General features: G+C 42.6%; 1 protein-coding gene across 1 annotated transcript in view; it reads left to right on the plus strand.

The window, feature by feature from the left end:
• Window positions 1-27,079, plus strand: part of syne1b (spectrin repeat containing, nuclear envelope 1b) — a gene marked incomplete at its 5' end in the record, with an annotated part of 117,713 nt that overhangs the window by 64,095 nt on the left and 26,539 nt on the right. Inside the window, 33 exons of the mRNA XM_080750707.1 lie at window positions 123-388; window positions 829-2,989; window positions 3,413-3,750; window positions 4,240-4,384; window positions 4,664-4,882; window positions 5,976-6,244; window positions 6,801-6,966; window positions 7,226-7,381; window positions 7,670-7,822; window positions 8,059-8,241; window positions 8,509-8,646; window positions 9,057-9,242; window positions 9,537-9,659; window positions 9,841-10,023; window positions 10,620-10,763; window positions 11,422-11,610; window positions 11,971-12,111; window positions 12,475-12,588; window positions 13,105-13,266; window positions 13,934-14,128; window positions 16,005-16,181; window positions 17,603-17,794; window positions 19,321-19,449; window positions 20,455-20,555; window positions 21,465-21,618; window positions 21,863-21,994; window positions 22,091-22,246; window positions 23,657-23,866; window positions 24,139-24,240; window positions 24,369-24,488; window positions 24,782-24,982; window positions 25,806-25,979; window positions 26,620-26,751. Of these exons, the coding sequence (XP_080606833.1) occupies window positions 123-388; window positions 829-2,989; window positions 3,413-3,750; window positions 4,240-4,384; window positions 4,664-4,882; window positions 5,976-6,244; window positions 6,801-6,966; window positions 7,226-7,381; window positions 7,670-7,822; window positions 8,059-8,241; window positions 8,509-8,646; window positions 9,057-9,242; window positions 9,537-9,659; window positions 9,841-10,023; window positions 10,620-10,763; window positions 11,422-11,610; window positions 11,971-12,111; window positions 12,475-12,588; window positions 13,105-13,266; window positions 13,934-14,128; window positions 16,005-16,181; window positions 17,603-17,794; window positions 19,321-19,449; window positions 20,455-20,555; window positions 21,465-21,618; window positions 21,863-21,994; window positions 22,091-22,246; window positions 23,657-23,866; window positions 24,139-24,240; window positions 24,369-24,488; window positions 24,782-24,982; window positions 25,806-25,979; window positions 26,620-26,751 (7,611 nt within the window). The remainder of the gene's footprint in view (window positions 1-122; window positions 389-828; window positions 2,990-3,412; window positions 3,751-4,239; window positions 4,385-4,663; window positions 4,883-5,975; window positions 6,245-6,800; window positions 6,967-7,225; window positions 7,382-7,669; window positions 7,823-8,058; window positions 8,242-8,508; window positions 8,647-9,056; window positions 9,243-9,536; window positions 9,660-9,840; window positions 10,024-10,619; window positions 10,764-11,421; window positions 11,611-11,970; window positions 12,112-12,474; window positions 12,589-13,104; window positions 13,267-13,933; window positions 14,129-16,004; window positions 16,182-17,602; window positions 17,795-19,320; window positions 19,450-20,454; window positions 20,556-21,464; window positions 21,619-21,862; window positions 21,995-22,090; window positions 22,247-23,656; window positions 23,867-24,138; window positions 24,241-24,368; window positions 24,489-24,781; window positions 24,983-25,805; window positions 25,980-26,619; window positions 26,752-27,079) is intronic.

Below are 27,079 nucleotides of genomic sequence, written 5' to 3' on the forward strand. Positions count from 1 at the left end.
TTAATGGCCCTGATTTACTCTAGATAAAATAAACAAATTCATTTTGGTGGGGTAGTGCCTGCATGCCAGCACACTGGCTACTTACCATGATTGAATTCAATCCAATCCAATCTGTCCAACAGGAATTCAGCCAGCAGCTGCAGTCAAAACAGAGTGTCCTCACCAAAATGACAGAAAGTGTAAGCAGACTGACAGGTGGCCAGGACTCGCCGGAGCATGCCGAGATAGGCCGTCTGAGCAACTCTTGGCTGGAGCTCTGTCACCAGGTCAACAAACTGCTGGCTCAGCGAGAGGAGGACCTGCTGAGGGCGAGGGAGTATCACGACTGCATCACCGCCATGGAGGCTCTGTTCGAACAGGTGTCCAAAGAGTGGGACAACCTGGCAAGGTGGGGCTGTAGCATTCAAGTAGATAGATGTTTAGTCATCAATGTTTTATCGTTATCAGGTGCTACTTATGACATTTCAAAACAAACAAGAGGAAAGAACAGCAACAGTAGAGTAAAAAAATAAATAAAATAAAAAAGACCAAAAGATTCTGCCCTAATTTGCCCTTTTAGGTTTTGCTATGAATATCCTTGCAGAGAATTTCCTAATGTGTGTACAATCCACAACCTCAATTCAAAATAAATAAAATATGCCTGTGCAAAGAAATACAGCAAAATAATGTGGTTTGTCATGACATTATGAATTAACTCAAGAGATACATTTTGAATGCCATGGCAAAGGTTTTCCCACAATTGTATGTTCATTGGTCAACGAAAATTATACAAGTCCCATTGAATTCACATAGCTACTATATGACTGTCTTTTCTTTCTTGTGTCATAGAACGGACGCTGAAAGTTCATCTGAGCACCTGGAGGCACTAAGGAAACTTGCAGTTGTTCTTCAAGACCAAAGAGGAACTCTAGAGGATTTAAAGGACCAGCGTCAGAAAGTCATCCAGCATTTGAACTTGGATGACAAAGAGCTGGTCAAGGAACAAATAAGCCACTTTGAGCAGCGCTGGTCCCAGCTGCAAAGCCTAATCGAAAGGAAGATCCAAGACTCAGTGACGACCCTGGAGGATATGGCCCTGGTGGAGGCTCGTCTGAGGGAGGCTCGTGACTGGGCGGAGGAGCAGCAGCCTGCTCTGTCCGAGGCCATGAAGATGAGCCCTCCACCGGAACTGGCTCAGAGCTTCCTGTTCGACCACCTGAGTATCTGCAGTGAACTGGAGGCCAAGCAGCTCCTTTTGGCCCAGGCTATGAATGATGCCGACAGGGTGCTGGCCCACCTCGGCCTCAACGAAAGGCAGCGCCTGCAGCACCTGATCACAGACACCCAGTTGGAGGTGGATACTCTCAGTGTGAAGGTGTCACAGCGCAGGAAGCACCTCAGCAAGGCGTTCACCGAGAGGACACAGTTCCTGATGGCCGTTGGTCAGTCCATCAACTGGGTCCAGCAGAACGAGAAGAAGGCTCAGGCAGAGGAGTACATTGCTCTGTTACCAGATGACTTGGCTAAACAGGTGCGGACGTGTAGGAATATCCAGAGTAGTCTAAAGGCCTATCAGAGCGAGTTGAACTCCCTGTGGTCTCAAGGGAGGGACCTGATGAGGGATGCCAGTGAGGATGAAAAGAATGAAATACTTACAAAATTGCAGGAATTGCAAACGATCTTTGAGAAAACACTGCACAGGTGCGGCCAAAGACTACAGGAGCTGGAAAAAGTACTTGTGTCCCGAAAGTACTTCAAGACAGACCTGGAAAAAACATGCCAGTGGTTGAAACAAGCCGATATTATCACATTCCCTGAAATCAACCTGATGAATGGCGATGCAGAATTGGAAGTGCAGCTGCTGAAGTATCAACTAATCATAGAGCAGGCGATAGAATATGAGAACCTCCTCCTCATTGTACAGAGAGCTGGCCAGGAGATCCTGCCAACTCTGAATGAAGTGGACCACTGCTACTTGGATGAAAAACTCAATACTCTCCCCCAGCAATACAACAGCATATTAGTACTGGCCAAAGAAAAACAGGAGAAAATCCAACAGGCTATTCTAGCGAGGAAGGAGTACGCCTCTTTCATAGATGTCACTCATAAAGCACTGAAAGAGCTGGAGGAACAATTCAATGATCTAGGATCTCAGCCTGTCGGCCTGCAGACAGAAGAGGTTGTCAGTATGCAGAGTGATTACAAAAGAATTCAGGCAGATCTCAGCAGGCTGGGTCTGGCTGTGAGTGAACTGAACCAGAAGAAAGAGGGTTTCCGTAGCACCGGTCAACCCTGGCGCCCAGAGGAGATGACCCAGCTTGTCGGCCTCTACAATGGCCTCAAGAGGCTGGTAGAGCAGAAGGTCGAGCACCTGGAGGACACCTTGGAGTCATTTGAGGACCAGAAGGCCATGGGCATGCAAGTCCAGTCAGAGCTGAACGCCACCAAAGAGCAGCTGGTTAAAGTCAGTGCAGAAACCCAATCGGCTGAGGAACGGTTGAAGAACTACCACACGCTGGCAGGCAGTCTCCAGAGTGCCGACTCTCACCTTTCCAGGCTGATGGAGCAGATGGACAGCCTAGCTCCCCGTGTGGACCAGGCCTGTCACAACGCATCCAAGGATCAGGTGGTGTTGTGGCAGGAAGAACTTCGATCCCTGCAAGCTGCTGTGGGAGAACTGATTGAAGAGTGCGAGAACAGGTTTGTCCAGAGTAAAGACTTTGAGACAGAGATGAAGAGAACGCTGGACTGGCTGCAGGAGGTCAGAGACGACCTTGGCTGTGCTGTGATTGTGGATGTGCGGGTGGAAAAGGTTCAGGAGGAGATCCGTAAGCAGCAAATCATGCAAGAGGAGGTGCAGTCCATGCTGAGGATCGTGGCTGCCCTGAGCAGCAGGGAGAAACAGAAATACATCAGTGCCAACGAGCTTGTCCCGGCCCATGTGGATACAAGTCTTGAAGAGATGGCAAAGTTGCAGGCAGATGTTCAAAAAGCTCTGACTTCCAAACAGGTGAGATGTCCTTATATTGATCATACTGTTATGATGTGTTCTTTTGAATATTTGGTCTGCTGTGTGTCATAGTCGTACTCGTAGATGTGCCAATATGTACTGTGAAACTGTCTGTAAATATTTCTCTGCCGCAATGTTATTTTTTGGATTTGACATGTAACCATAGTAGCATGTACCAAATAGTCACACGACAAATAACGCAAATATTTGATCTAAAAGCCCACAACGTGTGGTGGCATCATGCCTAAAATAGGGGCGCCCGGGTTAATATGATTGAATTTCATCTATTTCTGTAAATTAAATATATAAATAAAACACTTTGATGGTATGATATTTGATTGCTAATGTGCATCACTATTAATTCATAGCTTCCATTTGATGTGTAAATGGCCTTACATACTGTATGTATATCTCACTGTCCAGATCACATTGGAGCAGGCACTTGTCCTGTGCCAGACATATCACTACAGGATGCAGTCGGCCTGCGAGTGGCTGGAGGATGCCGTGTCCTTCCTGCAGCAGGCCAGCCTGGGCGTGGACGTGGAGAACTACGAGGAGTGCGTCCGGCAGCAGGAGGACATCATGGGCACTGAGCAGGAGTTCCTCATCCACCTGGAGGAGCTGCAGGCCGTGCCGCCACAGCTGGAGAGACTGGTCAACCCCGTGGCTAAAGAGCAGCTCAAACAGAGCGTGGAGTCGGCCAAACAGAGAGGTGTGGAGGTCCGAGACCAGCTCCAGTGTCACCAGGACGTCCTGCAAAGGTAGAGGGAGAATAAGAGACATGACTACTGATGACTATAGAATGGTTATGTTGTCTGCTATGCCTTTTAAAGGATACAAATTCATTCTTTCAATTATACACCCCATGAAGCCTTGAATTCATGGACATTCTTTTGTTTTTGTCGCATTCCCCCTGAGACAATAATTTGATGCCTACAATGGACCTACTGACCTACTGGTCATCAAATTATTGGATTAGGAATGCGAATGAATTCATGGGGTGTGTAATAGATAGAAAATAAATAAAATAAGTGAAAGGTTATGGCATTCATGAAAGTTATAATAGTACAGTATCTCAAGAGATGTTTGCCTATATACAACAGCAACAACAACAACATATGAATTGTTGAAATAATAAAAAAATAACTGAAATATATTTGTATTTTTGTATTTTTACATTCTAATTCAGACAGAGGTGTTAACAGACAGGCAGGCAGTTGTTCACTAACATAATACTGTATTGTCTTCAGCTGTGTGGCCCAGTGGAAGTCGTACCAGGAGGCCAGGCAGACTGTCATTGAGCTGATGAATGAGGCAGAAAAGAAGCTGAACGAGTTCTCCACTGCAAAGGCAGCCACAAGCCAGGAGGCGGAGGAGAAGCTGTGCAGCCATAGAGTATGGGAGGCCAATGCATTCATTTTAATAATAAAATAATCATGGACTACATTATGTAGTCATTACATGATAGCAAAGTTCAAAAATGTTGACAAATTGACAAAACATGCCGAAATCTCTTCACATTTGGTTATTTAGGATTAATGGGCAAACATAGATTGCAATAGCACTTGTAAAGTATTTAATTTACATTAGTTTAGCTTTAAATAATATCCAAAAAGCACTTGAAAATATGCCTCTAATAATCTTTCACGCTTTCTTTTTCTTTGCCCTCCCCAGTCTCTTGTGTCACTGGTGAATGGCTTCCAGGAGAAGCTTAGTGGTCTAGAGGAGCAGGCTGCCCAGCTGGAGCTGGTAGGGAGTGATGCAAGCAAGGCCACCATCAGCCGCTCCATGACCACTGTGTGGCAGCGCTGGACGCGTCTGCGCAGCGTGGCACGGGGGCAGGAGAGGGTCCTAGAAGACACAGCACAGGAATGGAGGACCTTCAGAGATAAGGTATGCTACTACACACTACACAGAGCACATGCATTACAGTGAAGAAGTAGAAATTGGTGCACCGGTAACTGACCGGAGAGTTTGTCAACCACCACCAGGCTGGAAACTTGCCTAAAAACATGAAGACATAGTCTAAATGAAGAAGAAACAAGAAGCAAGTCTTTGCCATGTTTTACTTACTTATCCTCTTCGTCCCGGTTGGGGCATTAGGCCGCAATCATACACTGCCACTGAACCCCGTCTCGTGCTTTGGCCTGTGCTTCGTCCCAGGAAAGACCCATCTCCTTCAGCTCTGTCATCACTATCCTTCGCCAGGTGTTCTTTGGTTTGCCGCTGTTTCTTTTCCAAATCGGGGTCCATCTTATGGCAACTTTGGATAACCTTTCATTGGGCATCCTTAACACATGGCCGAGCCATCTTAACCTGCGTTTCTTAATCTCAAGGGACATATGCAAGCTGCTTGTCTTCTTGTAAAGTTCCTCATTTGAGTCTTATTTGGCCAAAAGAAGAAGGAAGAAGTCAACCGTTCTCACATCCTGTTTTGTTACTCTCCAGCACTCAGAGCTTGATGTCTTTTTGCGTCCCACTTTCACTACTTCCAAGGTATGTGAAGTCTTCTACACATTCCAATGCCTCTCCATTGATGGTGATTGGATTGGGGTGTTGATGCACATCACCTGGGTCTTTTTCTGGTTGATGTACAGACCAGTTCGCTTTGCATAATTGCTTAGCCGGTCAGACATTTCTTGGAGGTGGTTACGAGTGGATGACATGACTGCCAGGTCGTCTGCAAATTCAAGATCTTCCATAAAAGAGAACAGGGTACATTGGATTCTACTGTACCTACTTTATTCTATTTTATTTGCTAGTTCAAAACACATTGTATTGTATAGTGTTCAGACACATTATGGACAGAATTCTTCAGTTTTTTGTAGTAGGCCTCTTTCTTTTTTTCTTCTACACCAAATATCTTCACTGAAAATATCAGATCTGCAAGCTCGCTACGTACGCTGTATCTGCTATTTTCACCAAACATTCGTCCCCTGAACAGTGACGCTATGATTCATGTGGTTCATTATTTTCTATTGTCAAGATGGTGAAGCTGGGAGACGTGTCTGACGAGCTGCAGAGTCGTGTCCCTGACACTGCTGTGGAGAAGGTCTCCAAAGCCACCCTGCAGTCTCTGCTGGACCAACACGACCTGCTGAGCCAGGACATCGAGCGAGAGCTCTCCTCCCTCACGCTGCTACGGCAGTATGCCCTCAGCCTGCTGCACGATGTGGAAGTGCCTTCACCAACCAATGAACAGGATGAGCTACCCAGTCTGAAAGAGATCAGAGTTGTACAAGACCAACTGGAAAGGTAATGAGTAATGACAAATTAACTTGCCAAACTCTTGTTGTAAGTCAGAACTTAATGTTTTTGACATCCTTGGAGTACCGATTGGCAATTAAAGGAAATGGATCTAATATGTCTATAATAAAATCTAATATTTACAATACGTGTTGCATAGCCGGGCAATATTGCTGGTTTGTGCAATAGATCCATGGCTTGCCCTAGTATCATTACAGCATGTTCACATCCGTCCAATACTGTTTGTTTTATACTTTGTTTTCTCATATCTTCATTTTTCTTCTTCTTTCTTTCTTGTATGTGTACATACAGTAGTTGGCAAATAATGTGATTCTGATTCTGACCATATTTGTCAAGTCAACGGTTAACAGATTATACCTAGGATTTTCTAATTTGGTAAACTACTGTACACCTGTCAGATGCCTAAAGGAGATGAAAACAAATGAATAAACAAACAATTTACAAATACAAATGTTTGACCCATGTCTGATTCTGACATTTTCAAATGTTTAGTAGTCTAGGTCTCCATGATACTGAGTTTGGTGCTTTGTTTGTTTCCATTCAGCCTTCTGACACAGTCCAGGACCAAGCGTGCCCAGGCAGGCCATGAGCTCAGGGACAGAGAGGAGGTGGAGAAGAACCTCAGTGTTGTAAAAGCCTGGATCCAGCAGACCAGAGAGCTTCTCCTCAACCCCACCCCAGATATTGATGCTCTGCTACAAGAACTGGAGGTAAGGCTAGGTTGGCCTATCCAAATTGGTTTATATTTTGTCATCTCGATACGTTGTGAGCTCATAGATCTACTATTTTTGGCAAGCCACAGCATGAAAATTCCACGGTGTAAAATCCATTTTTCGTCTATTTTCTTTCCATGGTCTATGATGCACTAAAGATTTTGAATTACTTGAGTAAATAAGGTTTCAAAATATTTTGATTTAAAAACAAAAAAGCATTTACCCTTGTGTTGTATTTTCTTTCTTGTGTACACAGGTTGTACATGGTGATGTCATCACCTACCGCCAGAATGTGGACAAGATTGCCGAGCAGCAGCAGAGCAAGTACCTGGACCTCTACACCATTCTGCCGTCAGAGATCTCCATGCAGCTGGCTGAGGTGTCCCTTGCTCTAGGTGCCATTGAGGACCAGGTACTGTATAAAGATCATCCATTTAATGACACTAAAACAGTAAATAATGATAGACCTTTTACTGGGCATTTATATGCAAAATACAGTAGGCTACTACTGCATGTTAGTAACGTACAATGTTGATTTCATGCTCTACTCATAAAAGCTACAATCTGGGACTTATGTTAATGAATAAAATGTTTTTGTTAAGATACTGTGTACCAGACCATACAGATGGGAAGGCCAACTAGATTAGGATAGTAGCCAAAAGAGAACAATACCTTTTCATATCTCGTGTCAATGTTATAGGTTCTTTCCAAAGAGAGAGACATTCAGAAAACTAGAGACATTAAGGAGGACTTCAGCTCCCGGATCCATGATGTTTCTGAGAAACTGAAAGCCGTCTCTGCCCAATTCAAGGAACAATCCCCTGACATCGATCACGCCAAAGAAGAAGTCAAGGTGGGTTAGCCAAAGTTAACCCCATTTGTTGGGAATCGAATGTCATAGCCGAAGATGTAGATCTACAAGATCACAAGCTCACAATCTTATAGATTGTGATCTTGTAGATAACCTGTGGCTAAACTAATGTGTGTGATTTCCTCAAGGTGTACACTTCACCATAAATGTGATATTAACTTTTGAGATTTAGATTATCATGACATGAAATTATGCATGTTTGTCCCTTACTTTCTCAGAGCTTGGCTGAGGACTTGGACAGCTGTGGTCGCACTCTGTCAGAACTGGATGCTGCTGTACAAGAGTTTGGTCGACGCAACCCCCTACTGGCCAAACAGCTGAGTGATGCCATCAACAAGCTGTCTGAAATCCATCACCACACGACCCGGCTAGCAGACTGCAGGAACAACTGGCTTAAAAAGGTCAGTGGTTATTATCTCTTATTTATTCCATGTGTTATGGCTATTTGCTCATGCAAGGTGTCTTATTGTATGCTTCTCTAGTCACATCCATCAACCAAAATACTGGTTAATTTTGACTGTGGCTGTTTTTTAACAGATGCCTTTGCAGAAAACCTGCAGCCTAAAACTTGGCTGGCAAAAAAGCAGGCGAAAAAGCAAGTTGTTGTACCATATCTGACCTGTTGTGTAGTTCATCATTCTCTTATGTCTCTTATCTTGTCTCTGCAGGCGGTGTGCTATTTAGATGAGTACAATGAGATGCTGGACTTCATTGTAAGGTGGTCAGAGAAAGCAAAAAGCCTAGTGAGGGCAAACATCATCTGGAACTCCTCTGTTCATCTGCAGGAGCAGATAAGGATGTACCAGGTAGGGTGGAAATCCAGTCATGTATCTGCAGATTGGAGCTAGGTTAGTAAACTATCCTAGAGATTTTGTGTTTAAAGAGGACAAGTAGGCAGTCTAAACTCCTTATTTCTACCTTTTTAGATTGATTTACAGTATAACAAATCTCCAGAAGCTATATTAGATTGAAGCATGGGGCAGTAGTTGACAAGTCAGGTTAAAATCCATACACTTACAACGCATGTTCACCAAACAAGCACTTTAGTTTACTGCAATGTTTGAGAATCTGAGATATTTTCCCTTTAGAACTCTTATACAAGGAAACCTGCACGGAATAATATGTTCATTACAAGCAGCCAATCTGTGATTGAACCTGCAGTCTTTCTAATCACCAGACCTTCCTCATTTCATTATCCTTTGCCCTTTGTGTTCAGGCCGTCTTGCGGGAGTCTCGGGAGCTCCATGGAGACCTGGAGTCGATGGGAGAGAAGGTGGAGCTCCTCTCCGAAGTGCTGCAGGTGGAGGCCTTGAGCCAGCAGGTGTGTGAGCTCAGCCGCCACACTGAGGAGCTCCAGCAGAGCATCAAGACTCGTCTCCAGAGCCTGCAGGATGCAGACAAGGTACTGAGAAACTCAATTATGGATCTAATGTCTCCATACAGTCGTTTACACTGTTGTTTTACTCTTTGTGTCTAGTTTTTATTCTCTCATGTTGATTTTCCTGAACTGATAATGTAGTGTGCATTGTACATTTAGGTTTTTAGACGTTATACTGAACATTTTCATGAATTGTTTTCTTTCTTAGAAAATGTGATACTACTCCTGATAACTGGAGTGTATGTGCAGTACAGCCAGTTTATTTTAATTAATGTACTAATAAATACATGATTTACATCTGCCATGATCTGCTTGCAGAGTATGGAGGCGCTGGAGTATGAGGTGAAGGCCTTACATGTTGCTATTGAACAAGTCCAAGCCACACTGACCTCCCCAGAGTTGGCTCGCCAGAGCCTCAAAGAGCAGCTGACTCAAAGACAGGTGAATATAAAAATTCCTTAGCAGTAATAGTCCATTATAAGCTCCTCAACATCCTCAACTGTCATTTTTAAGAATTGTCTTGTAATGAAGAAGTTTAAGAGGAAACAGATGAGAGCTAAGAGGGTTAAAAGGAATATTTCAGCTGTGAAGAATCTAAACTTTCAGTCTGTTATTTTGGCAGCGTCTGCTGGCTGACATGGAGGGCTTCAAACAGCAGGTGCAAGCGGTGCAGTTGTGTCAGAGCGCCCTGCGGGTCCCAGAGGAAGTAATGCCTAACCTGGCCATCTGTCGCACGGCTCTGCGTCTTCAGCAGGAAGCCAGTCAGTTGCAGCATGTTGCCATTCAGCAGTGCAACATCCTGCAGGTACAGTAGGGGGAGCCGTCGCTGCATGACAATAATTATGACACACACAGCAGTGAAATGAATCATGTCATCTCATTGTGTCAGCATGCAGGTCTTTTGCTGTCACTCAAGATGCACTAATAATAAAATATAACACATAAAGAAGTGGTTCTCAAACTTGGGGTAGGAGGGACCCCAAGTGAGGTCCCCAAATTAATTTGTGGGGTCCCCAGATGATTAGCCTAATCGAATTTATTTTTTCTCACTCAACGGTAAACAAACCAACATACAGTATAGTGTATACAGGGTATCTGCACATTTATAAAGTGACAATTTATGGACTTTCAAGAAAATAGCCCACAATAGCTTACAACGCCTCGCAGTGAGTGGCGTTGTGAGCATGTAATTCAGCTATTTTCACAATTAAATGTAATACCTACAATTCCAAGTGCTTCTCAGGGTGGTGGTGGGGGGGGTCCCCAGTTCAAATATGTTTATTTTGGGGGTCATGGCCTAAAAAGGTTTGAGAACCCCAGACATAAAGAATGTATGATGAGGAGTTTTATTATTTAACACGAATAAACAAGACACATTTCTTTTCCTTTTGTCCCCCTCAGGAGGCAGTGGTACAGCATGAGCAGTATGAACAGGAAGTAAGAGACCTCCAGGGGCTGATAGAGGAAGCCCACCGAGTCATCCAGGACCTTCCCATCGCCACCAGTAACATCCAGGAGCTACAGGCCCAGATCCTCCACCATGAAGTACGCTGCCTTCTGTTTTGTCTAACATATTATGTGGTTGCCCCCTGCAAGGTACTTGTACTTGTCCGACTTGTCCATCCATCTTTCCGTTCTTCTTTCCCTTCCTAGATAAACTTTATTTTGCCATGCTACGACCGGCTTCATCAGGAATCAATTGCATTTTGCTAAGAGATACGTTATATATAGTTTCATGTATAAATGTATAAAAAACATTTATTCATGAATTAATTTTCTCCTTTGACTTTTTAAAAAATAAACTTTTCCCAAATATTTAGATGACTGACATCATAGACCACATGTGACTGACATAGTATATAAGGGCATTCCAAGATATGGCCTTAATATTAATGACATCATGGATCTCCATATACTGTATGGGTAGATCTGCTATTTTTAGCTAAAGTTCTTAGAATATGGACGTTAGGGTTCAAGTGTTTAATATAAAAAAGGAGAAAAAAGTTTCTATCACACAAAGATTTGGAGGCCCCCCTGTAGTAACTCTGAGGACCCCCTAGGGGTCCCGGAACCCCTGTTGAAGACCCATGCATTACAGCATGAATTGGAGGAGGATTTTGTTAAATTCATACAGAATTAAACAAGTCAAACAGAATGTATTATTTATTTTCCATTATTTCAACTGGTAATTTTTCTGAAACAGGAGCTGGCTCAGAAGATCAAAGGTTACCAGGAGCAGATTGCATCCCTGAACTCCAAGTGTAAAATGCTGGCAGTGAAAGCCAAGCATGCCACCATGCTGCTGACTGTGACGGATGTGGAGGCGCTACCTGAAGGGCTGGAGGACACAGATGGAGAGAAGCCTAAGAAATCTTCCACACAAGCTATCATGGTAAGAGAGTAAGATATTTACCAATGATGTTCACATATTTTTGATAGTTTATATGTGTGCGCGCACACACACGCACGCACGCACGCACACGCACGCACGCGCACATACACACACACACACACACACACACACACACACACACACACACACACACACACACACACACACACACACAGTCTCAACTGAACTTAATAGAAGAATGCAGTTAATATTAACCTCTCTGATTTTGAGTAAACATTTCTTTTCAATTTCCTGATTGCTTGTGTGTGTGGTGCTACTGACCATATTCATGCGCTGCAGATCCTCTGACAGCAAAATGGCTGGTATGTTATTATGGTCTTTGAATATTTCCTGTGACAGATGACTGCCGGTCGCTGTCACACCCTCCTGTCTCCTGTCACAGAGGAGTCTGGGGAGGAGGGCACTAACAGTGAAGTCTCTTCTCCTCCTGTCTGTCGCTCCCCTTCTCCTGTCTCTCACACTGAGGCATCTGTTAACAAGGTATCCTTCTGCTTTCTCTTTCTCTCTCTCTTACATTCATGATTTAACATTTTTTCCAAACTGTCATCTTATTGGGTTTAAAGGTAACTCACATACTGCATGTACATATTTCAGATTTATATCGCTTATTTTATACTTTGTTGTACGACAGCGTCGTGCAGAAGTTGTGAAATAGAAGATCCACAGTGTTGTGAGCTTGTAGTTCTGATATTTCTGAAAAATCTCAAAAGATTATGATAATGACATGCCCAAAATAGGGACACCAGGTAATGATAATGAATGTCTAACACAGTAAAAGCTGTGGCGCTCAATCTCCGTACAGTACATTGCATTACTGTATATTACTCTTGTGACTTCTTTCAGATGAGTCAAGGAACTCTCACAAGGGCTCCCATCCAAGAATTATATGACCCCACATTTGAGTCTGTGGCTCACCTAGATGACCTGCAGCGCTCATGGGAGACGTTGAAGAACGTGGTATGTGTTTATTACGAGACCACAGTCTTGTGGTTTATTGATTCCAGATAATCTTAAGGGACCCAATAGAGTCTTTGATTGAAACATGAGTATCTACTCTGCTTTACATTTTTTCTTTTTTTGAATGACACACTGTTCACTGACACACTAGTTCAGATAAGGAATATAATGGCTATTTTCTACAGTAGATGTCGCATCCCAGATTCCACCTGCGACTTTAACTGTTTCAACAGCCAAACAGGACAAATAAGGAACCCTAGCAGAAACAGACCTGTCAAGTTACTAATAAGTTATAGTCGTAGAATTTCTGGTGTCAAACCCCCACCATGGCCTTGAAGTTAATACCACATAGGCTCAATTCCATAGCCTGACTACCTTTGCTGCGTGTCGCTCACAGGGAGTGACACTCTCCCTGTTTCCTGTCTCTCTACTGTATACTATCAATTAAGGCAGAAAAGCCCAAATAATATGTATCTAAACTCCTACCATGGCAATATCCCATCCATCTTGTTACAGATCAGTGAAAAGCAGAGGTCGCTGTATGAAGCTCTGGAGAAGCAGCAGCGTTACCAGGGATCCCTCCAGTCTATCTCTGCCAGGATGGAGGCAATGGAGGCCAAACTCAGTGAGCCTGTGGAGCCTGAGAAGAAGCCAGAAAGTCACATGGATGGCCATCAGGTGAAACACTGACTGACCATAAACGTTCTGCATATTGTAGCTTAATGACCAGAGCATGGCACTCTCGTATGTTTCTATTTATTTACTGTACATACAGTACTTCATCAGAGCAATTTTGCATTTCTTTACAACTCAGTTAGACACATTTCAATACTTGATGATGATGCTTACGTATGTACTGTAAGTACTGTAGATGCACTCTACTATTATGTGGAAATGTTTAACTTTGGTATTGGTATTATTTTCACCAAATCATATTTAATCATATTCATATATTATTCTGTGGAGATACAGTACAATACAATATCTGTGTCAGTCCATCCTGAGAGCAGTGGTTCTCAAACATTTTCATCTCAAGGGCCCCCAAATTGATATGTATTTGGCTGTGGATCCCCATCTGAAAAGATTTAGTGCCAGGGACCACGGTACAAGAAGAATTTTGTCAAAATTTGACAACATTTCTTCTAAAATAGCCGATCTACAATCTCACAACACGACACCTTGTGAGTTTTCTAGACTCTGCTATTTTCTAATAGCCGAAAAAGTAAATAGGATATAATTCCTAATTTTGCTGGGGGGCCCCTCAAGGACCCCTGGGGGTCCACGGACCCCACTTTGAGAACCAGTGTTTTTTGGAGCTCTAACGTAACACTGTTTTTCTGTGTAGGCTGTCATGAAAGAGATTGACAGTCTCCAGGAAGAGATAGACAGGCTGCAGGCAAGCTTCACAGAAGAACTGGCTTGTGATAGTGCAGACTCAGACATGGCCGACCAGCTGGCCATGCAGTCATCCCTCGCTGTCCTGGCTGAAAGGATGGCCACCATCCACATGAAGGCCTCAGGGAGATGGCAGCTACTGGAGGTAGCCTCTTGAATCTGACGCATTTTAAAACTATAGCTGTTATTCGCTTGAAACACCATTTGAGCAATATTTGCAATATAGTATATTGCAAATATTACATATTGCAATATCTGCAATATTTGATATAGTTGAAAACCAAATCGTCATAAAACAAGGCCATGTGTCAGAGAAATATGACATAACCTTTGGTGTTGCTCAAGGCTTTGGGCCTTTACAGTTCATACTATACAGTATATGCTACAATTACTGTACATGCTGTAGTATACTTTATATAGATGATGTCATTAGAGAACATAGTTTACATAAATATGTTACACAATTGTACATATCTGCTGAACCAAACAATGCAGATACCTTAAAGTGATCCCTGACTAATACGACAAATATGTCTTAATACATTATAATTGTCCTCTATAACTACAATGTAGTATTAAAAACACCTTAAATATTTTATTTCTTCTAGAAATAGCTAATCTTTCACTCAGTAGGGGAAATGCCTGTCGCAAGTTGATGATGTCATAAATGTCATGTGTCATTTTTATGGCATGCATGTGCAAAAAAACAAAACACAAACACATTTGAAATATTGATTTGATGCTCATATTAACCATAGGAAGTATTAAGTTTGTTTTTATTTTCACATGCATGCCATAAATTCCATAGGGATAGATCACACTTGACATTTATGACATCATCAACTTGCGACGGGCATTTCCCCTATTGAGTGAAAGATTAGCTATTTCTAGAAGAAATACAATAATTGAGGTGTTTTTAATTATACATTGTAGTTATAGAGGACAATTATAATGTATTAAGGCATATTTGTCGTATTAGTCAGGGATCACTTTAAGCTCTCTGACCACCTGTCTGTCTACATTCAATAAATACATGGATGAGTTATACAGAACTGTCTAAAATGAATTGAGGATAAGACACACATAATGAAAAATTGCCCCAAAGCAGAAAACGATGAGCCTAAAGGGACAGGCAGCACAAATTAACCAATGTGGTATTCATTCAGTCAAGTTCATCACTTGTAATCTATAAGGCTTGGAACACATCACTCCAGCTTCTTAGCTAGACTACTGGCTCATTGTGTCTTCCCATTTTAAAGTCTGTCTGCCTGTTTACTGTATAAAGCTCTCAATGAGATAGGGCTGGCTCACATACTCCCTATTGTTTTTTGTTCCTTTTCAAGCCCACACAGATCCTCTACTGCAGTGCAGACTTGCCAGTTATGCATAACCCTACACAAAATAGGTTTTGAGATGCAATTAAATTATGCTCCCAAATTATAGAACACCTTAAATACATTAGAGAGGAAGGCTCTGTCTTAACAACACTTAAACCCATAAACTTACATTTGTATATCCTTTCTATATCATCATTTCTTGACATTTTTAAAGCATGTTACCGTATTTCATTTTATTTTCCATTTAATGTTGTATTGATTGATTATGTGCTTTACTTGTGTTTAGCTAGCTATTGTCTTGTTTTCTTCTTTTAATACAAAGCATTTTGTTTTTCTTGTTTGCTTCCCTTTAATGTATGTTTCTTGTCCCCCCCCTCCCCCACCCCCTTATCTTGAATGTAAAGCACTTTGAGCTGCATGTTTTCAATTTGTATGAAAGGTGCTTTACAAAAAAGATTGTTTACTATTATTTGTTGAGAACATTTAACAAAATAAGACCATAGGCTATTTCTCACTTGGGCGGAGTTGGCCACAAGGGACAAAAACAGTAATTAGCCATGAGTAATTTCACACCTGACAAACTACATGAGTTACAGTTACAGTAATGGAGAACCCCACATAATTCAGGTTTTGTCTAAAATCTAACCTGTTGTACAATATGTTCTGTTCTGTGCTGTGTCCCAGGAGCATATGAGTGACCAACTGGAGGGCCAGCAACAGGAGCAGGCTATACAGTGCTATCACAGCCAGGCTGATGAATTGGACCAATGGCTAGCCAATGCACGCAGCACCATCACCTGCATTCTGGAGCCCAATCTTCAGGAGGAGACTGACATGGAGGAGCAGCTCTCAGAATGTCAGGTAGGAGCGCCCCCTGCTGCCCGTTCATTGGAATTGAGTAGAGCTGTTTCAAATTACTTTTAGAATCTGACTGGAAATGTAAGTGGTATCAAACGTTGCTGCTGAAGAAGATGTCAAATGGAACAAACATGAGCTATTTAAAATAGTTAAAATGTGACATTTCAGACCGAACTGTCATCATCTAGAATCTCAGTGCTCTGAGCATCCAGATAATGATGGTCCATGCACCAAAACAAACATCACCAGCAGCAGCAACAGATGGATTATTTACACCTCATTTATGTCAAACGGATTTATCTCCTCCTTTTGATATATGGATATGGCTAGGGGGGCAAGAACTTGTCAGTGTGTAAACAAGTGTATTAGCAGAATTAGAGGTTTGCATTGTGATTAGTGATGTGTCGTTCATGAGTGATTCGTTCATAAGAATCGAATCATTAGCATGACTCGTGAACGATTTGTTCAAATCCCTGAAATGGGTCGTTCACACTTTCATTCACACCCCCGCCCCTCCCCCTAATAGCACCGGCCGGCAGACAGGACACGACGGCGGGCTGTACTCGCGACGTGATAAAAACGCTTTTTACGGGACGATAGCGCTATGAACGAATCATTTGAACGAATCACTCATGAACGGATCATTACCGTGAACGTGAACGAAATGATCCGTTCACTGAAATGAACGGGGATTCCCCTTCACTAATTGTGATGGCTAGGCTCCTAAGCGGCTGTGACACTAGGCTTAAGCAGATTAGGCCCTTATGGGCAGGGAGCCAGTTAGCTTCGTAGGGGTGGGTTTAGAGGCGGTGGCTTCCAGACACTTGTGAGGTCACACAGCTGAGATTGGTGTAGGTGAGAGAGTTGGGCCGGGCCTGCTAGAATAATTCAAGTAGGCGAATCCTAGACGACAGGACAGTTATGGCACCTTGGAGTAACCTGGTGAAGCCATTGGTGGCAGGTTATTGGCTACACTATAGCAAGATGAAAGAGATTTGTACGTTCAGTTATTGGAATTACAGTCAATGACGATCTTCTGATGGGACTGGATTGGATCTCTCATTACAAACACCACAGGGTTTACACATACAGGCTGTTACTCCTGGTTGTGTCCAGGAGCGTCGGCTGCAGAGTATGAGGCGTAAAGGATTAGAGGCAATATGTTGCACTGGAGGCGGCACAGAAGAGATAGGCCAAAGATGAGAGCACATGGAATGCTCTCCCTTTCCCGCGCCCAGGGAGAACTGCTGGTGTAGGGGGGGATGAGGGGGTCTGAACCGGCCCTGGTCCCCCTTGTTTACTGACCGTGCCTGGAGGATCTATTCTGAGGAACCTTTAGAAAGAGGAGTTATAGTCACTGGTTGTGGTGGAGGTGGGTGTGAGACGTCATGTTTGAACTGGCCTCTCTGCTCCTGCTGCTGCAGACCATGCTGCAGGAGATCGAGGAGAAGGTGCTGGCCTTGTCCGAGCTGTCCATGCACAGCGAGAGCCTGCTGCTGGAGGGGCGGGCAGAGACCCAAGAGGAAGCCAAGCAGCTGGCCAGGAAGCTACGACATCTGAAAGGCGGTCTGTTGGAGCTGCAGAGGATGCTGCAAGACAAACAGATCAACATCCAGGTGAGGTGGCCGGTTTCACACCGGAAATACTGATGGGAATAGCTACAGTACATAAGTCCATATAGGGCCATGTCCACCAAGAGTTTCTTTCTTTTTTTTAATGCGCAGCATACGTTTTGAATTGTTTTGGAAACCCCAGCAGCTTGTCGAGAGCTGAAATATTTTCAACTCTGGCATTTTGAAGCATTTTTAGGCAAGTGGACATGGCCCCCTAAGGTTCTTATCATCCTGGATAGAAAAATAATGGCATCCTGGCACAATTTGTATTTTATTTTATGGTATTATATTCATATTGTTTGGTAAGTTATTTTGTGAGTGTTTATTACCATTCTGAATTGCACCATGACTGATGACATCATGATGCATCATGACTGATTTGCAGTAAGAGATTGGATTGACTTAATGACCAGCTTATTTACTATCTGTCTGCAGGCCGCCCTAGCATGGGAAGAGTTCAAAAGCCAGGCGAGAGAACATGTAATGTCTGTCATTAAGCCCTGTGGAACCTGTATGCTTTATCAGTTCTTTACCGTATGAACTTACAGTTCATGCAGGACTTGGAAGTCATATGCCCCAGCTGTAATCAACTGTCAGCCTGCTGATTGAATAATTCTATCTAATCAGCCATGCATTTATACATACATACACCAATCACAACCCATTCTCACCACAAGGTGGGTCCATTTAAATGTGGCTCCCTCCTACATTTGATCTCTGCTACACATGCTGCTGGCAAAGCTTTGCCTGCACCAACGACCCCAGCCTCCACCTTTCTAGTTCAGTCTTGCATGGCTCAACGATTAAACAGAAAACACATTTCTTGCTTTGGGCCTGCTCTTGTATACCTATGGGAGGTTTCAGCATCACTCTCCCTGGTTTAGCTTAGCATGCTGCTTGTCTAATTCCTGGAGCATTCTTAAGAGTAGAGCCATTAGCACTAAGTATAACATGATATGTATAACAAAGTCATGAAATATTATTCTAACACATGGAATATTATTCCATGTGTTGTTGCAATAGTTACATCTATGGTGGTGTTATTAGATATCCACTCCATTAGCCAATGAGCATCTAGTCAAACTTTGATTTGACTTAATTCCTTCACTGAATATCCAGTCCTACTAAGTAAATGATTTCACATGCTATTTGTAAATTGAATGTTGTTCAAATGTGTTTGCAAATGTGAATCAGTTGAATCATTGCTTATGATGACAATGATCTTGCTAAAGAGCTGACTTTGAAAGAATGCATGGTGTGTAATATTCTTTGACTGCGCGAATCAATCCTAGATTAGTTGTGGTATGCAACAGAGTAAAATCCTCAGTGTTCATTTATACACTTGCATCTCTGAGAGTGTACAAATGTAACCAAATTGACCCTTACGGGTCCATTGTACAGTCTCTGAGATAATTTCATTAATTACATCAAGGATTTTACTGTGAATTTTTGTTACATGCCACCAAATCGTCTTCTGTGTAAAACAGAAATGCCTTCAGTAATACAATCAATGGCTTGTCTTTTCCCAGGGCTCTCTGCAAGAGCAGGAGGAAAGTGAATCTGAGTCCAGTTTGTCTCAGAGTCCAGTTCAGGACTGGCTGGCCCAGGCCCGTTCCACACGGACACAACAGCACCAAGACAGCCTTCAGAGACAGAGGGTACAGTTTGACAACATATGATACGTACCCTGTATAACGTTTTAGTGATAATGTATAGTGAATAATATTATAGGTCATAATTTCTCTTAATACCTCTGCATCATCTCTTACTGTATCATTATGATAACTGATCAGTTGAAATCTCAGTTGTTCAGTCATGTTACTCAGTTTTTGATACCTAGTTGGTATGTTTCCTGCTCATTTTGCCCAGAAAGTTTCAATTTTTATGTCTAGTATGTACACTGGTGGCCATTGCACAAGACACCATAAATGCACACACAAGACACCTTATTGCACAGGCTCCTGCAGCTGCATAGCAGCCTATTGTTCTTAGAATAAAATGAAATAAGCCTGTATAATAAGTTCACATTCTCTTCTACCTTAATTGGCATGAAGCTACAGAATGCATATAGAAGCAGGTTTAAGGTGTATATCAGGGTTCCCCAATAGGCGGCCCGCGGGCCATTTGCGGCCTGTGGGGGGCTACTGTCTGGCCCCCACCAACCCCAGTAATAATGGTGGTATAAGAGCAGCAACAACACTAGTATATCGTCATTGTTGGGTGGAAACCTCGTATCTCAAAATTTGTACGTTCTTTCACAAAGTAAAGCCCTGCTTCATCATACAAGGCCGTCGCACAAAAGTAGTGAAAACAGCCGATCTACAAGCACACAACGCCTTGCGGTGTGCTTGTAGATCGGCTGTTTTCACTAGTTTAAATCTTTTTTTAAATGATAAATGCAAAACAAACGGTTTTGGACATACAAGATTTTCACCCGACAACGACGATATCTGAACTGTCACTGGAGTAGCGGGAACGCCACCGTCGCCCCCTGCAATGCTGTGGCCCTCGGCTTGGTACCCTAGACATAATTCGGCCCTTGGGGAAAACTAATTGGGGAACCCTGGTGTATATAATGGCTGTATCATACCACTACGGTAGAACTCAAGAACATTGATGACCACTGTCAGCATTAAATGGACTGTGTTGTAAATGTCCTGCAGGAGCTGGAGGAACAACTAGCGGAGCAGAAAAAGCTGCTTCAGTCAGTCGCCAGCAGAGGGGAAGAGATCCTTATCCAGCAGGCATCGCCCAGCAGCGCCAGGTACTTTATGACCTTATGAACTTAGAGCTACAATCAAGGACTTAATTCAATGAATAAAAAATTATGTTAACCAATCTGTATGGCACAATACAACTAGCACATCCAGGGGTGTCGCACCAAATGTTGGGCTCTGGGTACAAGGATTCACTGCGGACCCCCCCATGAATGTTCTTCATAGGGGGAGGGGGGGTTTAACCTTGCAAAATATCAGATATACAAGCTCACAGCGTGGCACCGAGTGCCGCGCTGCGAGCTTGTAGATCTGCTATTTTTTTTTTAAATGAAAGAAAAATCCATGTTTCTATGTCAGTGGTGCTCAAAATGTTCGCCTAAATACATATATTCAAAGATTTGCACACATTTTCATGACTTTTGAAAAATAGCAGATCTACAAGCTCGCATATAATAGCAGATATACAAGCTCACAGCGCGGTACCGAGTGTCGCGCTGTGAGCTTGTATATCTGCTATTTTTCAATAGCTAAAGTATAAAATAATGAAGGCCCTTCCACCTTGGGCCCTAGTAACTCAGACCGCGCCTCCGATTGGACACTGTAGATGCTCCATCGTCTTTATTGTAGTTCAGACATCTTTGTGATGACCTTCTTCATCGAGACAGTGAGACAGACAACAGATGTAAAACGTAAAATCTTCTCAACAGATTGGTAACATTTCATCACAAGTTCACAACCTTTTCTAAACTTCAAGATGTGGAAAAACAAGTTATGTAGAAAACAAACCAGATATGAGTCAGATAATTTTTCATGGATGAATGTTAAAAGAACACTTTTTTTTTGGTGTATCGTCACACTGAAGCAGTGCTCTTTGTTGGAATATGTATGAATTTAAAATATAAATGTACATTGGTACACTGTGGCGTATTGAACTTGAATGTTGTTTCACGGTGCAGTACAACAGAACCCTTCACTCCAGAGGCTCTGCTTGAGAGGGAGGCTCAGGCAGCACGGGAGCTGATGAAGCAGAGATGGGAGACTTTAAGACTAGAGCTCAAAACCAAACTACAGCTGCTGCAGAAGACCCTGGAAACTGAATACAAGCAGCCGGTACTAACCCTGTAGCAAAATAACATCATTGCTTAGTTGCTTTGACTAAAGTGTATCTTGACTACTTCAAAATACAGTTTAGTGTTGAAATATATTATTTTAGGGTATTGGTTTCGTAATAGATGTAGCATTACTACTACTAGTAATTAATAATTGTTGTGGTTATAGTAGTAATGGTTGCATTAATACTATTATTATTATTATGTATGCAATAACAGGCTTTAATCCATTTGACTTGTCACAGCTTTATTCCAGAAGTTCCAGGGTGAGCGCAGCTGGGCCACTGTTTAATGGAGAGAGCAAGGCCAGTGACAAAAGCACACTGAAGTCTCTATTTGACACTTTTAGACACACAATGGAGGAGATATCGACACAGGTTAGATTATTTCTTTACCAGTAATGCCTGTATGAACAGACATGTTTATAAACAAGCATTTGTATAATATAAAGTTGTTATTTTTTGTGTTCGTAGCCTGTTGGTGGTGAGAGAAAGGTGTCGCCGATGGAGCAGCAGCTCTTCACTGCTGTGACGTCCACCTCCACCTGGCTGGATAATGTGGAGAGCACCGTGTTCTCTGGGTCTGTGCTGCTGGCTGAGAATGCAGAGATGCAGCTCCACAATCAGGAGGTACAATATACGAGTGGTCCTCAACCTTTTCAGGCCACGGCCCCCAAAATAATCATATCACGCTGACGAGCACTATTAGACGAGTTAAAGGAGTAAGACAAAAATGTGATAACAATAAATTTACCCCCATTCGTTCCGGATGGGGACCCGTTTCGAAACGGGTCCCCATCCGGAATCAATGGGGGTAAATTTACTCGAATCAATTTTTTGTCTTAGGAATGTGACAAAAAACAAAAAATATTATTGAACTCTACTCTCCATGGCATGAGTAATCAATAGAAAAAAAGTCATTTTGGAGGTGAACTACTCCTTTAAGGCATTACATTTTGTATAACATGGTTCTATAGCAGTTGTGAGCATGTAGATCTTCTATTTTCACAATTTCAGCCTCTAATATTTGACAATTTGACCAATGTATAATTTGTCATTTTAGATGTATTAAAAGTCCTTAAATTGTCACTTTAGACATGTGCAGATACCCTTGTACCTTGTATGCCCCACATACACTTAAACTTTATGTTGGTTTGTTCACTGTTGAGTGAGAAACAATGTTTCACATTAAGTTGATCTTCTGGGGACCCCCCAAAATAATTGGGAACCCCCCCTGGGGGTCCCGGCCCACAGGTTGAGAACCACTGCAATATACCATAACTCTACTCTCTGGCTGGCTCAGTGGTTAGCACTGTTGCTTAACCACTTACTGCACATGTAAACCATACATACTTCGTCGACCGGGGTCCCCCAGAGGTCTATAATTGGCCTACTCCTTTTTTCACTATACCTAATGTAGTTTTTGTTTGCCTATTTTCACCAAATGTTCGCTTTTTATGACATGCGTAGAATAGGGAAGCTAGGTTCATGGGGTTAATGGCAAGATAGCCTAGGCCCTAGGCTAGGGTTTTAACCCAAAAAAGGCCTTTCTGTGTGGAGTTTACGTGTTCTCCACAATTTAAAATGTATTTAATCTGGATGCTCTTGTTTTCTACCACACCAAAACCCATGCGTGTTAAGAGAGAGGCACTCTAAGCCGCTGTTTCCTAAACACTGGGTCGGTACCCAGATGTGGATCGCGGACCAATTTTTCTGGGTCGCAAGTAAATACCCCTTCATTTTTTTCCTAAATCCTAAAATAATGTGGCATGTAGCGACGCGTAGTGAGCTTGCAAATCTGCTATTTTCCCTAGTTTGGGTTCCCGGGCAAACGTCAAATTTCTCTTTTGGGTAAATTTGGGAACCAGTGCTCTAAGCCACCAGCCTTAGAGATGGAGCAGATCCTCTGCTGCTGCCCAGTAACTGTCTGAATATTTTTCCATCCTACAGGGATAAATGCCTTTTTTTATTTCTTATTTTTTTGCATTGTACCCCTACAAAATATTGCAGAATGGTTTTAAACGTCTCTCTTCTGTGCAGACGCTGGGTACTGATGTGAGGGATGTGACTGAGGAGGTTAGACACAGCAAGGTTCTGCTGGCTGTGCCAGCAGGGCTGAAGCAGGAGGAACGGGTCCTGCTGGAAGATACCTTGGACTGCCTGAAAGAGAGACTCCGTGCCCTGGGATCAGCTCTGACGGAACGCTGTGAACACATGAGGGCCAGGATGCATGAGCTCACAGCCTACCAGGTCTTGTCATGTTTTATGGTTCTATTTTATGTCAATCTGTGTCACATTATATGACATGAAATTAGATCGTAATTTTGTCAAGCATGTAACAATCATGCACTTCTTTAATTGTGTAGTTTGCATTTGTCAACACAAATATTTGACAAAAATACACATTGAGAACTAGTACATACAGGTTGTATGTGTGTGGGAGTATGTATGTATTACACCCATCATTTGTAATGTGGTGGAGGCTTTCGTGCTCTGAAGAAATCTTATTTTGGCAAACACAGACAGAGCTACAACATCTCCAAACTGCTCTTATTGAAACCAAGTGCCAGATTCTACAGACGTTAGCCGGGGCCATGGATAAGTCGGCTTCTAAACAGCTGGAGGTAAGAATCTTTCACCTTTAAAATACTAGTACAGATACAGTACATTGGCAATACTCTTTCTCACCGAGATGAGTGAATGAAGACGAAACAATATTTCAATCATTCAACAGTGTTGTCCTTTCTCTCAGGTCATTGCAGATGCAGAAAGCAGTTTGAAAGACTTTGAACAGAAGATCACTGAGCTCAAAACCAGAGGAGCAGCGATACAAACTGATCAAATATCAACCAACAAGCTGCAGAAGCTACAGGTACTGAACTTCAATTACAGTGTTCTCTTTGAGACCAACCATTCATTATTTTCTAAGGAGAAAAACAGTACATTCAACATTGCATTGTTGCAACCTGGTGTCAATATAATATTATATCGCGCAATTCAGACTATATCATTATTAAAAATGTCAACTTTACCAATTGCATTGAGAATTTAAATATTGCGAAATTATGAAAATATCCTTTGAAGATCAGCAACTCTAGTCAGTGAACATGAAAATCAATCGAGTCATGACTGTGACAAATTGAGTTCATCCTGTATGTATTCCAGGATGGCTATGAGGAGCTGGTGATGACGGTGGGCTCACGACGCAGTGGCCTGAACCAGAACATGGCCCTGAAGGGCCAATATGAGCGGGCTCTTCAGGACCTGACTGACCTGGTGGACACGGCTCAAGACAAGATGGCCACCAACCAGAGGATCATCGCCAGTTCTCCAGAGGAAGTCCAGAATCTACTCGACAAACATAAAGTAAAACTTACACTTGACTAGACTAATGCTGCGTTCAAACCTGGATATAGTTCAAGCGGCGCGATTACGTACAAAGTGAATTCAAAGACGAGACGACGTGCAACTGGGCGTGGCGCGAAGTCCGCGAACCATCGGAACGGGGTGGCGCAAACGGTCGGAAAATTCCAAGTGAAGCGACCTTCGCTTCTCCCCGACTCCACCCATCGCGTCCTGACAGCCAATCAGCGTTGATGTTATTCGGAGACACAGAATTATTTTGGGATTCCCTTTTTTCCTGGTGTTTCGCCTTGATTCTAACGTGACATGTCTTTTTTTTCAACGCTGACCAGCGCGACCAATGTGAAGCGATTGAAGCGACTAGAAACAAAGAAATAGCTTCAGGTTTGAATGCAGCATAAGAGACTTGTGGAGTAGACATTCAAGTTCAGACGTAATGTGTTATGTTTTGTTTAAGCAACATTGCAGTATAAAAAATATATGGTTTAAGATAATAAAGGTAGGTTGGGAGAGGCTTATTGTTGGTATCAGAGCTCTACCGACTGAGCTACCTAGACACAAGATAATAAAGATTGACAAAAATTGCACAGCACATTGGATAATACACATATTATTTACATTTTATTCCCACAAGTTTGTGTGTGCATCTAATCTGTACAGTATACAGGAACCCATGTGAGAGAATGGGCATTTATATATTTGTTCAACACCACCCAGGACTAGAGCCAAAACGTTGTGTTTTCCAGTGTTTATTCATGTCTGTGGTTGTGTGTTGCTGAGTTCAAGGAATTAAGTAAGCAAGCAAGTTGCTGGTTTTGTCCTCCAGGAGTTCTTCCAGGGTTTGGAGTCCCATATGATCCTAACAGAAACGTTCTTCAGGAAGATCAGTAGTCTGATGCTGCCTAAGGAGAGACAGGTCCTGGAGGAGACTCTGCTCCAGGCTCAGGGTGTCCTAAAGGAGGCTCACAACAGAGGTGTAGAGCTGGAGTGCATCCTAGAGGTGAGACCATAGAAATGTTTGTCTTAAACTAAAATGTCCTTCATGGAAGAGGAAGTAATGAGGGCCTCTACTGTACATTTGATCTATATGTGTTGGTTATATGGCATTCATAAGCATTATCGAATCCCCCAGAAAACAAACTGTCTGTGAGCATGGAAGTACAGCTCGTTTACTATCTTTTTTTTGTTTTTTTTTAGAAAACTGTACAGGTTTAAATAATGTTCAACATCATGTGTACCCTTTGGTATGTCTATCCTTTTTGCAATCCCCCCAAATTACCCAGAAAGTTAATATTCCTGATGATATATGCAGGTCCCAAGTGATAAATGCTACCGGGTGAATACATACTATATTAAGATGGCCTACTTAAAAATTTAGAAGATCAAGGCCATGTATTTTTATGTGAGAAGCTATGCGCGAGACCCCAAATGTTAAAATTCAGTTGTATCAGCATATTTAGTGCTTAACATTTTTATTTATTTATTTATTTGTGATAAATCTGCTAAATTAGCTGACACAGCATGTGCACCAACTGCTGATTAAATGAGTTAGACTTTAGGGTCATTAAATGCCCTGATTGTCGGCTAGTGTGCGACCAGCTTTAGTTGCCTAATGTGTTGTTCTGTACATGTGTTTTCAGACATGGTGCCGTCTAATGCAGGATTACCAGGCCCTGAACAGACAGCTAGAGGCAGTAGAGGGAAGTCTCCCTGCTGTTGGCCTGGTGGAGGAAACAGAGGAGAAACTCTCTGACAGGATCTCATTGTATCAGGTTTGTATCATGTTGACAACAATATATTTAAACTTGAATACTTGATAAGATTTACAGTATTATGATAGTGGTATACTAATAAACTGGAGAGTTGGTACTGGTGACATTTGCTCTATCCACTGGGCATATACGTAGACGTAGAGTCTAAATGGTTTTTGCCTATTTTACCCATAATGCATTTTCATCAGTTTGTCTGGAAAAGTATGGCAGAAAGGGCTGCACACTTACAGTTGTTGACCTCTGAGTTGTAGCTCTCACACTGGAGCATTTAGCACCGGGTGTACATCCATGGTAATTAAAATATTTCCTCCTACACTCTCCTAGACGT

This window comes from Nannobrachium achirus, assembly GCF_963921795.1.
Source record: "Nannobrachium achirus genome assembly, chromosome: 20".
NCBI lineage: Eukaryota > Metazoa > Chordata > Actinopteri > Myctophiformes > Myctophidae > Nannobrachium > Nannobrachium achirus.